Source organism: Pleurodeles waltl, chromosome 10, assembly GCF_031143425.1.
Source record: "Pleurodeles waltl isolate 20211129_DDA chromosome 10, aPleWal1.hap1.20221129, whole genome shotgun sequence".
Lineage (NCBI taxonomy): Eukaryota > Metazoa > Chordata > Amphibia > Caudata > Salamandridae > Pleurodeles > Pleurodeles waltl.
This window is the reverse complement of record NC_090449.1, coordinates 578,561,930-578,580,585: the sequence shown is the minus strand read 5'-3', so window position 1 is coordinate 578,580,585 and position 18,656 is coordinate 578,561,930. Positions and strand designations below refer to the sequence as shown.

General features: G+C 41.8%; 1 protein-coding gene across 4 annotated transcripts in view; it reads left to right on the top strand.

Annotated features, from left to right (window-relative positions):
- ADCYAP1R1 (ADCYAP receptor type I) overlaps positions 1–18,656 on the top strand; it is an 813,459-nt gene that overhangs the window by 491,122 nt on the left and 303,681 nt on the right. For all 4 annotated transcript variants that reach the window (XM_069211038.1, XM_069211037.1, XM_069211036.1 and 1 more), the window contains exon 4: positions 4,233–4,340. In XM_069211038.1, coding sequence (XP_069067139.1) covers positions 4,233–4,340 — 108 coding nt within the window. The remainder of the gene's footprint in view (positions 1–4,232; positions 4,341–18,656) is intronic.

Below are 18,656 nucleotides of genomic sequence, written 5' to 3'. Positions count from 1 at the left end.
GAGATAACTCTTAAACTACATAGTCCTTGTAACCAATGTTTTTCAGTGAATTTCTTTTTTTTCTTTTTTTAATGTATAGTAATTTTCACTAGTATACGTTAATCCAACAATCGCAGATGGACAAGCAGGGCCAGGCCCTGAGGCTAACCCCTTATAAACACCCAACCTTGTGCCATGCACAGCCTTTGGCCGTGCACGGCACTGGGTGCGTGTAAGGCCTGCCCTGCATTCAGACCCTGCAGCCAACCACCCAACCCCACACTGCGCATGGCTCTTTGGCTGTGCACAGCAGAAATTTGTCACAGACTGTCTCTCTGGGTGTGAAAATAGGTGTGAGAGGGTGTATCTGGGGGTGGGAGTGGCTGTGAGAGTGTCTGTCTGGGTGTGAGAGTGGGTGCATCAGTGTCGTAGTGGGTGCATCAGTGTTAGAAACGGTCTCTGGTTGGCAGTCAGTTTGCACTCTGCCCGAGCAGGGACGCTCACTCTAGTCAGGGTAAGGGAGATACACAGCTCAGATAACTCCTGCTCAGCCCCTTGGTAGCTTGGCACAAGCAGTCAGGCTTATCTCAGAGGCCAGGTGTAAAGTATTTGTAGAAAACACACACAGTAACACAGTGAAAACACCACAAAAAGACCCCACACCAGTTTAGAAAAATAGCCAATATTTATCTAAATTAAACAAGACCAAAACGACAAAAATCCAACATACACAAAGATATGAATTTTTAAACTAAAAAGAGTCTTGATCCATAGAAATCAATGGATGCTTTATTTGAGCACAATGTACCTGGTATGTGTGAAAAATAAAGCCCCAAAGGTGACGGTGCGTCAGAAAAGCAAGCGATGCGTCAATTCCTTACTCACAAGTGAAGCTGTGTGTTGATTCTTTACTCGCACCGGAGGCTGTGCGTCGATTCTTTTCTTGCAAGGGAGGCCGTGTGTGAATTTCAGGTGCACAGCCTCAGGTCCGTGCAGGGATGTTGAAGACTTTGACGCCCAGGATCTGTGCATGGAAATTTCCAATACGTTGTGCAAAGAGTCCGCTGTGAGAACTGGGTCTGTGTCGTTTCTCCACCCGGCCAGTAGGTGCTGCTTAAAATTTTCAGTCACAGGACAGGCCGTGCGTTGATTTTTCTGAGGCGCACACAGTTGTGCATGGATTTCTCCCCCCCCCCCCCAGGTAATCAGCTTCCACTTCTAAGGGCTCAGGGACTGGATTTGGCACCATTTAGCAAGCCAAGACTCCCAGCTGAAGAGCCCAGACACTAGCAGATGAAGTCTTTGATATCCTTGTGACTTCAGAACAGGGTGCAAGCTCAGTCCAAGCCCTTGGAGAAACTTCACAAGCAAGATTTCAGAAAACAAAGTCCATTCCTTCCCCTCTTAAGGCAGAATCAGCAGTAGCAGGCCAGCACTGCAAAGCAACACACAGAGTGGTAGGTCCTCCTCATGCATCAAGCTCTTCTTCTTGGCAGAGTTTCCTCTTGATCCGGAAGTAATCTGAAAATCTGGGGTTTTGTACTCCTTTCTGCGTTTGAAGTAGGCAATCTTCAAAAGTAAGTCTCTGTTGTCCACAAGATCGTGCCTTGTCCAGACCTGGCCCCTAGACACACTCCATGGGGTTGGAGCCTGCATTGTGTGAGGACAAGCATAGCCCTTTCAGGTGTAAGTGTCAGCTCCTCCCTCCCGACTCTAGCCCAGGAGACTCATCAGGATATGCAGGCTACACCCCAGCTCCCTTTGTGTTACTGCCTGGAGGGAATTCTCAACAGCATAAAACTGTCATTCTGACCCAGACGTAGAGTACCCAAGCAGGCACAGAATGATTAAGCAAGACAATGGCCACTTTCTAAAAGTGGCATTTTCAAACAGAGAATCTAAAAAACAACTCCATCAAAAGATGTATTTTTAAATTGTGATATCAGAGACCCCAAACTAAATATTTCTATCTGCTCCCAATGGGAAACTGCACTTAGAAGACATTTAAAGGCAGTCCCCATGGTAACCCATAAGAGAGATAGGTCTTGCAATAATGAAAAACTAATTTGACAGGATTTCACTATCAGGACAGGTAAAACACATCAGTACATGTCCTACATTCTAGATATGCTGCTCCCTGCCAATGGGGCTACCTAGGGCCTACATTAAGGGTGGCTTACAGGTAGTAAAGGTTTGGGCCTGGCAAGTGGGTGCACTTGCCAGGTCGAATTGGCAGTTTAAAACTGCACACACAGACACTGCAGTGGCAGGTCTGAGATATGTTTACAGGCTACTCATGTGGGTGGTAAAATCAGTGCTGCAGGCCCATTAGTAGTATTTGATTTAGAGGTCCTGGGCACCTCTAGTGCACTTTAGTAGGGACTTACTAATCAATCAAATATGCCAATCATGGATAACCAATCACCAATATAATTTAGACAGAAAGCACTTGCACTTCAGCACTGGTTAGCAGTGGTAAAGTGTCCAGAGTATCAAAAACCAGCCTCAACGAATTGCAGCCAGGTTCCAAAAACAGGAAATCAGAAGCAAATAGTGCAGGGAAACCATGCCAAGAGCTGCCAAGTCAGTATCTGTGTGTATCTGTGAGATGATGTGTGAGGGTTTCAGTGGGAATGTGAGTGGGAATCCGAGTCGGAGTGGGTCTGTTAGTGGGTGTGTGAGTGTCTGAGTGGGTCTGTGAGGGGGGTGCATGAGGATCTGAGTGGGTCTGTGAGTGGGTGTGTGAGTGTCTGAATGGGTATGTGAATGGGTGCGTTGCGGTCTGAGTGTGTGTGTGAGTGGGAGAAAGAGATTGAAAAAGAGAAATTGAGCGAGAATGAGAGTGAGAGCAAGAGAGAGTTTAAGTTTTGATGAATGACATACTTAGAAGGATATTTTTCTTAACAAATTGAAAAGAAAAATGTATTTGTCAATGAAAAAGAGTGAGATCACCTTTCAGTATGAACCTTAAACCTTTGAAGTTTAAAAGAAATTAAAGAAGTAAAATGACCACAGACATACCTGGAGTAGAACCCTCAACTTTCAGTGCCAGGGTCTGTGACCTTAACCTTTAGGCCTTAGGTGACTCCTTACTGTGATGCTTTCTCTCTCTCTCTATCTCTCTTCCATCCCATTATGCAATGAAAGAGAGAGAGACTGACCTCAGGGGGAGATTCAAGGCCCCAGGAGTCCTAGGCGGCTCCCCATATACTGCGGGAGCCAGCATTGCTCCCACAAACAGGGAGCTGCTTAATTCTCAGAAGCAGCTCCCTGCTTGTGAGAGTTATGTTTTTATCTGTTTCCCTGCACACATATAGCATGCAGGTAAACAAATGAAAACTCTGCTTTTGGAGCTGTTTGACAGCTCCCGCTGTCAGAAGTGGATTTCATTTGCTTTTGCTTGGTGGAGGCTGTATATATATAAATAAATATCACTGTGGCCATCACCAGTGCGTAAAAACACATTTTGTACTGTTTAATGTAAATCAATTCAGCCATTTTTTAAAAATTTGATTTTTAAGAGGTGCTCAGGTGGGCTTATTAGTGTTAGGAAAAAGGTATATCTGGATGGTCGTATTATGTTTTTCGTGGTGAAATGGGAGTGGTGACAACAGCTTATGAGTGGTGTAGGTCGGCCTAACTTATAATTTCAAATATGGGATAAACTCTATTTTGCGTTCTCAATCAGACTCCTAATGGGGCCCTTTTGCAATATCCAATGGGCCAACCTACATCTATTAATCAAATAACCTTTTACAATTTTGTAAATAGTCTAAAAGATTGTGCAAAGAGAAAAAAATGCTAATTAATTTTTTTTAAACTGTCCATTACTCGAAATACAGCAGATTATCGGTTATGAAATGCATATCAGGATGAATATTTGTTTTTAAAATATTTAAAATATTAAGTTAATACTTAGAAAGGTTTGATACCATTATTCTTTTTTACTGGCTTCCTTGGTTAATACAAAGTGAGTATCAATTATTTTCAATGAATGGTAAACTAATACGTAACACAAATACAATGACATTCTCTGGATTCCTTAGTAAAAAAATGCTATGACTATAGAAATGGGGTATTGGAATGATATAGCTAGGCATACTAATATAATTAATAATGATTTGAAAAGCAATGAACCAGACATAGCATTGCAGAATGAAAATCTCTGTACGTTTTCTTGAATGATTTATGGTGAAACAATAGGAGAGATATGTGGGAACCATATAATTACAATATTTTTACTCTTGATTTAGGATGCCCTGGAATGTGGGATAATCTCACCTGTTGGATGCCTGCACCTCTTGGCAAAATTGTGTCTGTCCGCTGCCCTGCAGCATTTGAAATGATCAGCTCCGAAGATGGTATGAATCGTTTTATACTTTAATTGTCAAACTATTTTTTATAGTTCATAAAATAAAATACTGCCCTTTATGTTCAAAATTTAAAGAATATTATGATCCGATAACACCATGGTGCTACGTGCAAATATTACTTCTTCTGTCGCCTCCTGAATAGTATATCCACAAATGGATGCAGTTATTATATAGTCATGTTTTGTGCCATTGCTGTATATTTATAAATATATCCCATGACTCATAACTAATTATATTGCACGCTTTATGTAGTTTCAATTTAGCTTGTAGAAATGTATCAGAGGAAATATGCCTGCTTTGAGTGCATTTGCATATTATTAATTAACACCATGACTTGTAATACTCACCAAAAACAGAACATACATTTTGGTCCTGCCAGCATTGTTCCCTCGTAACTCAAAGTTTACCAACATAGTACTTTGTGAGTGTTAGAAATGGGGTCTTTGGTTGGCAGTCAGGTTACCCCCTGTGCAAGCAAGGACCCTCACTCTGGTCAGAGTGAAGGAGAATCCCATTCAGTTAACCTCCGCTCACCCTCTTGGTAGCTTGGCACAAGCAGGCAGGCTTAACTCACAGACAATGTGTTAAATATTTGTACAAACACACACAGTAATACAGTGACTCACTACAAAATTACACAACACAGGTTTAGGAAAATAGTAAATATTTCATGTAAATAACCAAGACGAAATATAATAAAAATCCACAATATACAGTTAAAAATATGAATTTAGCACTTAAAAGCAAGAAAACAGTGCCTTGAGGCACAAATACTGCAAGGAATTGTGCGGCATCGTGACAGAGTCATTTCCTACAATGTGACTCCAATGCGCTGTTTACGGAGTCGTTCGACCCCCATGTACAGTACCTTCAGAAACAAGTAGAAAACAGGCCGGTGCATGGAGTCGAGGGGAGCGGCTTCTTTGGGTCCGATGCAGTGTCGGTTCTGGTGCCACAAAGCAGAAGGACAGCAATGTTGCACAGTGGTGTCAGGTCCTCACTACAGGGCGGTGGAGGTGAAGCGCCGCCAGATGCAAAGTCGGTCCCTTGTTTCCGGCTGATGCGAAGTCTGGTGGACTCACGATGCTGTGGGCAACCTCATGAGGTCGCGATGATGTGACAGGGCTGCAGGTGCTGTGCTGGCGTTGGACTGTCATGAATGTTGGACTTATGACACTCCGGTGCCAGCGAAGTTGGGTGGGATCAGCGGCAGCTGCGACGCAAGGTCTACAGGGTCATCAGACTTCTACGACATCCATGGCCTCGGGGTAAGCGGTATCACGGTTCTGGAGGAAGTGGTGTCAGCACACAGGGTCGTCGGGTTCATTGCACTCAGCGAGGTCCATAGCCTCTGGTCCAGCGGCGTCACGGCTCTGGCAGCGGCGTCCTTTGCAAAGTCGCACTGCGTCGTCTGGCGCTGTTAGACTGATTTTTCTCCAGGAACTTTCACGGTTCCAGAAACTGGAAAGTCACCCTATGGCAAGCTAGAGTCCACAGCAAGTAGACTCAGGTCTGGCTGGTGAAGCCTTTGCTGTCCCTGAGGATTCAAAACAGAAGGCAAGCTCTACTCCAAGCCCTTGGAGTCACTTCTCAAGCAGGAATGCAACAAAGTCCAGTCTCTGTCCCCTTGCCCAGGCAGAAGTAGCAACTGCAGGATAGCCCAACACAACACAGTCACAGGCTAGGGCAGCACTTCTCAGCTTTTCAGCTCTTCTCCATGCAGAGGTTCCTCTTGAATCCTTGAAGTAATCTCAAGTCTGGGATTTTAAGTCCAATGCTTATACTGCTTTCTGCCTTTGAAGCTGGCATACTTCAAAGTAAAGTCTAAAGTGTCTGTAAGATCCTTTCTTGTCCAGGCCAGGCCCCAGCCACACCAGGAGGTTAGAGACTGCATTGTGTTAGGACAGGCACAGCCCATTCAGGTGAGGAACCACTCCTCCCCTCCTCTCCAGTAATGATGGCTCACCAGGATATACGGGCTACACCCCAGCTCCCTTTGTGTCACTGTCTAGAGAGAGAGGTGCAAACAGCCCAACTGTCAAACTGGCCCAGACAGGGAATCGACAAACAGACAGAGTCACAGAATGGTTTAAGCAAGAAAATGTCTACTTTCTAAAAGTGCCATTTTCAAACACAATCTAAAAATCAACTTCATTAAAAGATGTATTTTTAAATTGTGAGCTCAGAGACCCTAAACTCCATATTTCTATCTGCTCCCAAAGGGTATCTGCAGTTTCTTAACATTTAAAGCCAGCCCCCATGTTAACCTACGAGACAGATAGGCCTTGCAACAGTGAAACCCGAATTTGGCAGTATTTCAGTGTCAGATCATGTAAAGCACATAAGTACATGTCCCACCTTTAACATACACTGCACCCTGTCCATGGAGTGACCTAGGGCCTACCTTAGGGGTGCCTTACATGTATAAAAAGGGAAGGTTTAGGCCTGGCAAGTGGGTACACTTGCTAAGTCGAATTGGCAGTTTGAAATTTGAATACAAAGACACTGCAGTGGCAGGCCCTGAGACATGTTTACTGGGCTTACTATGTGGGTGGCACAATCAGTGCTTCAGGCCCACTAGTAGCATTTCATTTACAGGCCCTGGGTACCTCTATTGCACTGTACTAGGGACGTACTAGTAAATCAAATAAGCCAATCATGGAAAGACAATTACCTATATGTTTTACATAGGGGCACTTGCACTTTAGCACTGGATAGCAGTGGTAAAGTGCCCAGAGTATCAAAAACTGCAAAAACGGAGTCCAGCACACATCAACAACCTGGGGAATAGAGACAAAAAGTTAGGGGAGACCACGTCAAAGATGCCGAGTCTAACAGTGATCATAGATGTTTGGTAGGAAAAACAATTGATGTATACCAATGGTGATGGCAAATAATGTTCTACCCCAACTTCTCCCTACTAATAGTATTTCCCAAGCACATTAACACTGTCAAAATGGTATCGCCACAGAAGTGCTGATATTCTTTTTTTTTTGTTACAAACCCATGAACCTTGACATCTGCTCTATGCTCTAAAGTGGAATGTGCTGTTATGCCCCACCTGGAATGACTCTTGGCGGTATAAAGCTCTGCATGGAGGCTCGTAGGCCATCAAAAATAATATGCTTTGTCATATTGTGTATCAGGTAATCCCTTTTAGATACCTTTAAATTGAGAAAAAAAGACCTGCAGTGATATAAGCTAGGAAGTACAACACTTCCATTGATTGCATTGTGTTTAAAGTTTCACTTCCACATATTGGGGATTAGAAATGTTACGAGCCCCGTTGTTTGCTCTTTCTTCCATATTGGTCTCAGAACTGAATTAAATAAATTAGGAGGATCCCACCAGGGGTGTCAATTAAGTGTCAATATCTGTTATTTTAATTGAGGTCCTCTATTTCCCAAAATTTAGTCATGGTAATATTTAGACTTCTAAAAAAGTGGAACAATTTTCTGTGCTTCAGTCTTGGAGTTTTATGACATCCAAAAAAAGCTAACTGTATCTTTGGTCTTACATTTCCTGCACAGAATCAACGGCCAGTGAGTGTGAGCCGGGATCACATATGTGCATAATTTAAACAGAATTATGCTATTCAGATTTCCATGATGTAAATGTTCTTTCCAAAACTTTCAACTGGCAAACACTGTGATGAATTTTCCTAACGTTTTCAGAAGGAATTTAGGCTTTCACTAAACCTTGCCTCCCACTACATCAGACTGTAGTAGATGTGTACGCAAGGACTAATTACAAGTGTGTTGGCGCGTCTGACCTTATTTGGTTATTTATCAATAGTTTATAAAAGGATTTCCAATCAATAACATTAATAATTTTGGGAGTCAATAATTTCCATGCACCATGACCCCTTGGCCATGAATAACCACACCTTTATGTAAAGATTGAAATGCTTATTTCCCTATATTAACAATGCTAATATAATGTAACTCAATCTCAAAATCAAATGATAAGCATACAGAAACAACACATGTTGACAAATCTTCTAAAGAATCTCAATTTAATCAAAGCTTGGATCACCACACGTTCTAAAGTTATGGTACAAATCAATAGCAAGAATAACAGTGCAATAGAAATGGCATACATTTAGAGTTCAGCAAAGAAAATACATCAACTGTTGTTAATTTTTACCAGGCATCAATCAGTGAGTATTCTAACTAACCTGCTGATCAGAATGGCATGTTTGGGTTTCATGCAAAACAATTTAGTCAACCAAATTTGGAAAACATCTAACTATGGCTCTATCAAAGTTAGTAGTTGGTACCTAAGGAGAAAAGCAAATAGACCTAGCAATCAGTAACATCGTCTTCTACCTTGCTTCAGTATGGTTCAGCAAGCTGCGACTGTCTTCGTCAATGGGACATCTGTTCGGTCAGCAAAGCATCAGAAATCAGCATTAAAGTTCAAAATTAGAAATGTCTCTTCACACAGTTTGGAAAGAATAATGACTATCCTCTCAGGACGGTTAGGAAAAACGTGGTGAATGGCCGCTCTCCTCTCGGTGCAGTCTGGCTAAGTTAGATTCCCTAAAACTACTTCCCACGTTGCTATTGGTCAAAGAATCGTATGTTTACGTTTAGGCCAATGAAAGTAGAACCTCAAACCTAAGAATTTACTAAACCGTTGTTCATATGTCAATGATTGGCTCCTTGTCTCCTGTTTCCATCGTTGGGCTCGTCAGGTACCAAATTTGTATCAGCTTATACTCCAGTCAGTGCAACCATTGTTAGCTCCTTGGGACATTGCCTTTACACACACTCAGGGCCAGATGTAGGAAGACGGCAAATTGCGATTTGCAATTTGCGAGTCCGAGCGACTCGCAAATTGCAACTCACAATTTGCTATGCAGAACGGTGTCTCAGACACCATCTGCGAGTCGCTATGGGGTCGCAAAGACCCACCTCATTAATATTAATGAGGTGGGTCGCAATTTGCGCCCCCATAGCGACTCTGGGCACTCACGGGGATGGAGGCCTGCTGGGAACAGCAGACCTCCATGTCTGTGACTGCTTTTAAATAAAGCAGTTTTTTTTTTTCCAAGTGTAGCCCGTTTTCCTTAGAGGAAAACGAGCTGCACTTAGAAAAAAAACGAAACCTTTAGTTTCGGATTTTTCAGGGCAGGTAGTGGTCCCTTGGACCACTGCCTGCTCTGAAAAAATATTTTTGGGTCCACTCACAAAGGGGAAGGGGTCCCATGGGGACCCCTTCCAGTTTGCGAGTGGGTTACCATCCACTTCAAGTGGATAGTAACTGCGACTCCATTTGCGACCGCGTACGCGGTCGCAAATGGAATTGCATACCACTGCGACTCGCAAATAGGAAGGGAACACCCCTTCCTATTTGCGAGTCGGTTCCAACTCGCAAAATGCATTTCTGCATAGCAAACACACGTTTGCGACTCGCAAACTGTTTGCTACATCTGGCCCTAAGTCATATAAATTATCCTTACCTAGTACAACATATTCTAGCAAGCATTTCTCATGGGAAAGGATTCTAGCTACTAACTATTCAATCAATGCAATGGAAAATTGCAGTTTAGTTCTCTAAGCAGCCATTTTATGATTCATCTAAGCAATGCAACTTGACATGAGGCCGTGCAACTAGGCCCAAGACCTCGTTAAATTAAGGCCTATTCTTAATAAGGCAAATACATAATACATAACCATTAATATGACATACTACCACAATAATCCAATCATAAGCTCAACATTTTACATTAATAAGCTATTGGTGGTCACCAAAGTAGCACATTTTAAAATGTGTGTATTATTTTACTATGTTAACTCATTTTCTATTCAGTTTTAACATTCAGAACATGAATATTCATTAGTAAAATTTTAGCGTTAACAATCCCACCTATGATGACTAAATATGTCATCACATTTACATCTTCCCACACAAATGTTTCAATTCAGCTAATATTTGTCATCTCTATCCCTTTTAATCTTTGTTCCCTCCTTGAATTTTTCCTAAACAAATTTTCCATTTGTATCTCTTCCTATCTCTGATCATTTTTCATTTTCCTTGATTTAATCACACAATGCAATTTACATATTCCCCATGCTCCAATTATACAAATCGCAATAATCAATATTCCTTGCATTATTTTCAATATTATCCCTTTCCAAATGTTGCTGAACCAATTTTCCAATGAAGAAAATCCTTTGCCAACTTTCTCCCAAACACCTGGTTCTTTTAGCTCTTTCAAATCAGCACTATCATTAGTAAGATTAGTAAGTAAGCTTCTAATTTCTTTGCTATTATCAGGAATATATGAACAACAATGCTTCGAGTTCAGCATTTTGCTAACTCTGCCATCTTTTACTAAAAGAATGTCTAATGCAAGGTGGTTCTGAAGAGTCATAGGTCTTACTGCAGAAATTTCTGTATCCATTAGGATCATGGCTCCTGAGAAATTTGTTAACATGTTAACCACAATAGTAGACAACCTTTGAATCTTTTTAGAACTCAGAACAACTCCTACTGAAGGAATCATTGCTCCAAATATATCTCCTGCTATATTAGAAGGAGACTCTCTCTTTTGTTTAATGTGATGTAACTCAGTCATTTTCAGTAATCTTTTCAAGTCGTCTAGTTAAAATATCTTTCGGAAAACTATCCCCAGGTAACAAACGCCATTCCATCCTCTTGGAAGATGGTAATAAGCATTTGGCCCACAGATGTAATAAATTCCAGGAATCACTGGATCCTGTCAATTCAACATAAATGTCCATTTACTCTGAAACAAAAACACATGACTACATTTACTCATTCCCACAAATAACGTGTCAGTACTAGATTTAGGCCTATATATACTAATCGTTCCTACATGTTGAGCATCTAAAGCTAATCTCCCTTGTGTTTTTATTTCACTAAATGCATAATCATTTCTAAATGTCCTTTTTCCTAAGCACTTTTCTAGTGGTGTAAGCAAGCATGTCAGATTGTGTCTATGCCCATATTCAGTGCCAAAGTTTATTGTAGGCTCAAAGACTCCTCTCACTATTCCTATAGTGTTCTGCTGAGCTACTCTATTCAGGTACTTAATTATGGGGACAAACGGAAACAGGACATCGTAGTTGGAGTAGAAATACTGAATGTACAACTGGTTATAGAATCTTCTTAGTAACAGACTGCAACTTATCCCATAAGTGAGGGGCAAACTATGATAGGTAACTTCTTCTTTGACTGATGAAGGAATCTGCATGCACACGTAACAATTTCTTGCATCCATCATCTCAACATACTCACTCAATAAGCGATGGAAAACATTAGAAGAAAGTTCTCCTTGTGCATTATCTATGTTCACAAACTTCTCATCTAATCTAAACTTCTCTATTTCTGTGAGTGCGGTATTTGTCTCTGAAGCTGAAGTATGGTTAGCTTTACTCTTATCAAGAACAGTCATTCCCACGATCAATACCAGGCACAATATTATGCATATAATCACCAAATCAATAATCAAGTATTTACAGCATCTATTCTTCCTACCCTGCTGGCTAAGGTCACTCATGATCTGTAAAGAATCAGAAAGTAGAAGAGAAAAAGTAGTAACTATGCAGCACAATCAAAAACAAAAATCTTCAAACTTCTTTCAGCAATTATTTATAGCTTTCAGTCTTACTTCCAGGATCCTTTTGTCAAAATCGTTTTAGCAGCTTGTCAAATCAGGTACTTTGTCAAATAAGGTTATCAAAAACCTTTTCTGGTTACTTTCAATAGTCTGTTCTTCCTTGCACTTTCTCAGCTTATAGTTTCAACAGTTCAGTTCTTTGGTTTCCTTCAAGTGCCAAAATATTGACCTGGAATGTCTCAATAAAAACAAAAAGACAACATTTCTCTTTGTCATTTACATGTTGTTACATACGCCCATTCAGGACCAGCGTACATTTGACTTGCAATTCTCTTTCTTTTCAACTTTCGATCTCCATTCAACTTTCCTTCGCTCAGATCTTCTCTTCTTGTCGTATCTACTTCCTGCTCAATGGCTGTCACTACAATTGCTTTCTTTCTCTTTGCTTGTGACTCCGGCCACTTATCTCCTTTCAGTGGACCTTTGGTCAATACTGTTTTCAATGTTGAACTTGTAACTTCTTCTTGCTCTGCAGGACTTTCTCTTGATGGACCTGCAACTGCTTCAGGAGGAGTCAGACCACAGTGGCTTTGATCCACCCCAACTCCTTCCCCCTCGGGGTCTGTTTGTTTCTCAAAATCGTCCACTTCTGGAAAAGCCCTCCTCTGACTAGACTCTCCTGCTGCCTCAATTAAGATTGGTTCACTTTCCTGTAGGTCTTCTCCTTCGTCTCTCACAGGAGCGGCTGAACCATTCTCGATTAGGCCAGATCCTGTCTCAAACCCTCTTTCTGGCTCTGAGGTTGGTCTGGTTGTTGTTGGTAGTCTCAACAATTCCTCTTCATTGTCCAAAGGGCATGCCACTTTTCTCATATGTCTTGAGTGGATCCAGTTCGGAACTCCATCGCACTTCACAGTTGTGGTAGTGATCAAAACTTCCTGGAAGGGCTTTTCCACCAAGCCTCCAAACATGTCTTCCTCACATGTTTTCCGATCACAACCCAGTCACCTGCTCTCAGGTTGTGTCCTTGATCTTGAGATAGTTGCAGTGTGGTGGCTTCCACGTGATAAGAGAAAGAGCAAACCACATCAGCCAGACCCTTGCAGTAGTCCAACACCATATCATCTGCAATGTTCACAAGAGCATTTACAGGAAGCGCTGGCAACCTTATTGCTCTGCCCATGAGGATCTCATTCGATGACAATCCTGTCTTCCTGTCGGGTGTGTTTCTCATTGCCATAAGAACCAGCAGCAGTGCATCAGACCATTTCAGATTCTTGGACTCACACATTTCGCCATTCTTGATTTCAAGGTACCATTTATCTGTTCCACAGTCCTGATGCTTCGAGGCGGTAACTACAATGCAACTTCTGCTCAATGTTTAAGGTTGAACATGGTAATTTAATTACCTCATTGTTGTGACTTCCTCTATCTGATTCTAAAGAGACCGGAAACCCAAAATGTGGTATCAGCTCTCTATGCAGTAATTTCGCTACTTTGAGGCTGTCATTTCTTTGTGTAGGATAAGGTTCAATCCAATGACCAAAGATACACACAATCACCAACACATATCTCAATCCTCCACACACAGGCATCTCGATAAAATCCATCTGCATTCTTCTGAATGGATCTCCTGCTCTCCCAAAATGGCTCAAATTGACCACTGTCCCTTTACACGCATTTATTTGTTGGCAAATGACGCGACAATGGCAAACTGCTTCAGCAACCTGTCTAAACTTTGGATTGAACTAATTCTGCTTGAACAATCGAATCATGACATCCCTCATCCCTCCCAACATATGCTTGACCATGATAATATCTAGCCATTTGAGTCAACAACTGTTCGACATTACCAATTGACGTCTTCTGAAATCCACAGTTCATCCTGTCGCTTGACACATTTCTTTTTGGCCCATACCCTTTTCTCCTCCCTATCAACATTATTTTGAAATGTTTTCAGCTCTGCCAAGGTATCTATTACATGTACTGCATAACTTCGACATGTCTCATCTTCCTCAGGTAACAATTCCCACTTATCCTTGAACAATATACAGTTCAATGCCCAAAACCTTGCAACTTGATCCGCATATCCAATTTCCATTGACACAAAAATTGCAGTTTCAGATATGCACTGCATTTCACCACAGCAATCTTTTCAGGCATTTGGATAGCTTGCAACAACTCCTGAATTCTCTCACCATTTCTTACTGGTGAACAAGAAGAGGTCAAGAAATCTCAACTGGCCAAAATCATGCACTATTCCAAATCCATACTGGCTATCAGTATAGATGGTAACTTTAAGCTGTGCAGAAACATGGCATGCACTAGTAAGGGCTACCAGTTCCACTACTTGTGTGGAGTATACTCCTCGAAGCCAGGATGCTTCAAGTATACCAGAAATTATGCACACAGCATATCCTTCTCTCCATATTCCCATATTGTCCCTTAAACTGGAACCATCAACAAAGGTAATCTGATCATTTTCTTCCAACCAGGTGTCTCTGATACTAGGTCTCAGTTTTCTGCACAGATCAGTTAGATTAAGACAATCATGCTCAATATCTTCCAATTTTTCAATTTCAACATTCTCATTTGGGAGTAAGATTGCTGGGTTACGCACTGTACATCTTTTCAACGACACATTTGGGGACCCCAGGATGCTCGTTTCATAGCAAATCAGCCTGGCACCTGTTAGGTACTGCGTCTTTGTGTAAGTAAAACTTCAATGGAGTGAGGGACCATAATAGTCAGGGGATGTCGCATCGTAATGCCCTCACACTGTGCGTGGCTCTGTCCAACCGTAGTGACTGAATACAAACAGCCTAGTAAGTAGCTGCAACTGGTTCCAAAGTAGCTGAAAAATACGCTATTGGATGGTTTACACCACCATGGACTTGAGTCAAAATAGACAAATAACATGCATCACGCTCATGACAGAACAGCATAAAGGGTTTTGTGTAGTCAGGTATTCCCAAAGCCGGGGCTTTACACAAACCCTCTCTCAATTCAGAAAACGCTTTAATACAGGCCTTATCTAACACTAGGGGATCAATGACTTCTTTGTGAGTCAGCTTCTGCAATGGCTTTGAAATTACTGAAAATTTGGGAATCCACTGACAACAGTAGCCTGCCATCCCCAAAAACATCCTAACATCTCTATGTGTGGCTGATGGACTCATCTGAAATATGGCTGTGACCCTTTCTCTGGATATTTTCCTAATCCCCTTCTCAATCTAGTGACCCAAATATTTCACTTCTTTCTGACAGTATTGTAATTTAATTGGAGACACTTTATGACCATTCTTTCCCAAATGGTTCAGTAAGGCAATTGTGTCATACTTGCACTCTTCCTTTGTTTTGGACGCAATCAACAAATCAACAAATCAACAAATCATCAGTGTACTGTACCAATGTCGATTGGAAAGGCATTTCCAAAGACTCCATGTTCTTTTTCAAGATCTGGTTGAATATGGAAGGTGATTCTGAAAACCCCTGAGGAATTGTATACCAACAGCAAAACAATTTAGTCAACACAAATTTGGAAAACATCTAACTATGGCTCTATCACAATTAGCAGTTGTTACCTAGGGAGAAAAGCAAATAGACATAGCAATCAGCAACATCATCTTATACCTTGCCTTCTGCAAGCAGCGACTGTTTTCGTCAATCGGACATCTGATCGGTCAGCAAAGCATCGAAATTCAGCATTAAAGTTCAAAATAGGAGATGTCTCCTCATGCAGTTCGGAAAAAATAATGCCTATCCTCTCAGGACAGTTAGAAAAGAATGAGGCGAATGGCCTCTCTCCTCTCGGTGCAGTCTGGCTAAGTTAGATTCCCTAAAACTATTTCCCATGTTGCTTTTGGTCAAAGAATCGTACGTTTACGTTTAGTCCAATGAAAGTAGAACCTAAAATCCAAGAATTTACTAAACCGTTGTTCACATGTCGATAATTGGCTCCTCTTCTCCTGTTCCCATCGCTGGGCTCGTCAGGTAACAAATTTGTATCAGCTTATACTCCAGTCAGTGCAACCATTGTTAGCTCCTGGGAACATTGCCTTTAGACACACTAAGTCATACAAAGTATCCTTAGCTAGTGCAACATATTCTAGCAAGAAGTTCTCAAGGGAAAGGATTCTAGCTACTAACAATTCGGTTAATGCAATGTAAAATTATGATTTAATTCACTAAGCAGCCATTTTATGATTTGTCTAAGCAATGCATCTTCACATGAGGCCATGCAACTAGGCCCAAGACCTTGCTAAATTCAGGCCTATTATTAATAAAGCAAATGCATAATACATAACCATTAATATGACATACTACTACATTAATTCAAACACAAGCTTGACATTTTACATTAATAAGCTATGAATAAGTACACTTATAATTATTGGTGGTCACTCAAGCAGGCACATTTTCAAACTTGTGTATTATTTTTCTATGTTAACTCATTTTCTATTCAGTTTTAACATTCAGGGTACATGAATATTCATTAGTAAAATTTCAGCGTTAACAAGTGCCCCACTAATACGGATTTGGGCAGTAATGCAAGTTTGCCCTCAAATCGAAATTACAAGTCATTCATTCAGCCTTACTTCACTCCCATGTTAATGTCTCTGTGCAAAAACCTGGAAACATTTGTATGGAGACAAAATGTTGAAATGTTAGAAAACGTACAGTAGTCCGGTGTGCAAACTCTTGCCTCCACAATTCATACACAGCAGGCAATCCTGGCCTGAGGAAGTACCGCACACCACAGTATTGGTATTTCTCTGGGAAGTATTACTACACTTAAAGTACATGAATACTTATGACAAAGCCCTATGAGTAAGGCACACCTTTCTTCAGGCATTGTTGTACATATTTCAGAAGTACAGTGAGTGAAAGACATTTATGTATGTATGTATGTATGTATGCATCTATTTAAAATGTATATAGCGTGAACCCAGTTGAAAGGCAGCAGAGCACTGTACAGGGCCCAAGGTAAAAACACAGTAGATATGCGTTAAGAGAGGTTCCTGGTTTCTAAAACCAAAAGTGGCCCATTAATATATTATGATGAGTATTCTTCTTCAGCGGATCCTTAAATTGTGGCATGGTTGGGACAAGCCTCATGGATATAGGATGCTGTTCTAGATTATGGGCACATAGAGGTAAAGGGCCTTGCTGATTTTCTGGTTACTGGTGTTCCATGAGCCACTGGAGATTGTTAGCTAACCAGACAAAAAGGCAGCGCACTGGTTGTTGGACATTGGATTACTGGATGGGGAGGGTGGGAGTTCAAACCCTACTCAAGCAGCAACCACAATTCCTATCAGGGTAAAGTCCCAAGCAAACCCCAAATTAATCTGTGCTTAATCCTATGGTAGCTTCTCACAAAATCAGTCAGGTTTAACTTAGAGGCAATTTGTAAAGTGTTTATGTAGCACTTCAAATTGTCATAAAGTAAAAACACAACACAATAAAAAATCCACATCAATTTAGAATAATATAGTAAAACTTAGCAAATGATGATCTGAGATCAAAACAAACAAAATCCAATCAGTAGAACGCAAGATATACAATTTTAAATTATTACGTGAAAAAAGTGCCTAAAAACACAAAGGTGGTCATTACAACCCTGGAGGACGGTAATACCGCAAACAGGCCGGCGGACCAAAAAAGGGAATCATGACCCTGGCAGAAACCGCCAACAAAGATAGCCACTTTAACACACCGCCCGCCACGGCGGTACAGACAAGCAGCGCAGCGGTCACCGCCAACAGACAGGCGGAAGACAATGTACTGCCCATAGTATCACAACCCGCCAATCCGCCACATTTTCCGGGGCGGTTTCACCGTCGATAAAAACACGGCGGAAACAGTTTCTGCAATGGGAAAACGCGCACCTGAACACATCCCACGAGGAAGGAGGACACCATGGAGCTGGAATTACAAATCCTACCGGCCCTTGTATTCCTACTCATCTACGAAGACCAACGCCGGCGCCGGCGTAGACAACGGTGAGTACTGCACCTACGACATAGGGGAGGCAAAAGTCAGGGACACACACACGCAACACCCCCACCCTCGCACATTACAACACACACACCAATGCATTTACAAACATCACAGTAACAACCCACAACCCCCCCGGAAGAATGCAAAGACAAAACGAAATCAGTTCAAACATTGTAATGTATCAATATACATGTTTCAAATATATACAGGTATATCATAAAATCATTCAAAAATATATACATAACGAGAAGTAGTGCAGATATGCACATATCAATGTCTGTGCACCACTAGTCCAAAAATGCATGGGCGAGGCCCACACAAGATACCTGTCCACAAACGGAGAGAACACTGCCGGGGCATCAGAGAGAAATACAACAGGCACCTCAGGGGGAAGGGAACGGGGGGGCACCTCAGCCGGATGAGTGCAAAGCCAGATCCACGACGGGGCTCCATGCCCATTGATGCATCCTGGGGAGTGCAAAGCCACAGTCTCTCAAGTCTCACAAGTGGGTGGGTTGCCCACTGGACCATCCTGGGGAGTTCAAAGCCACAGTCTCTCAAGTCTCTACAGTGGGTGGTTTGCCCACTGGACCATCCTGGGGAGTGCAAAGCCACAGTCTCTCAAGGCTCTACAGTGGGTGGTTTGCCCACTGTACCATCCTGGGGAGTGCAAAGCCACAGTCTCTCAAGTCTCTACAGTGGGTGGTTTGCCC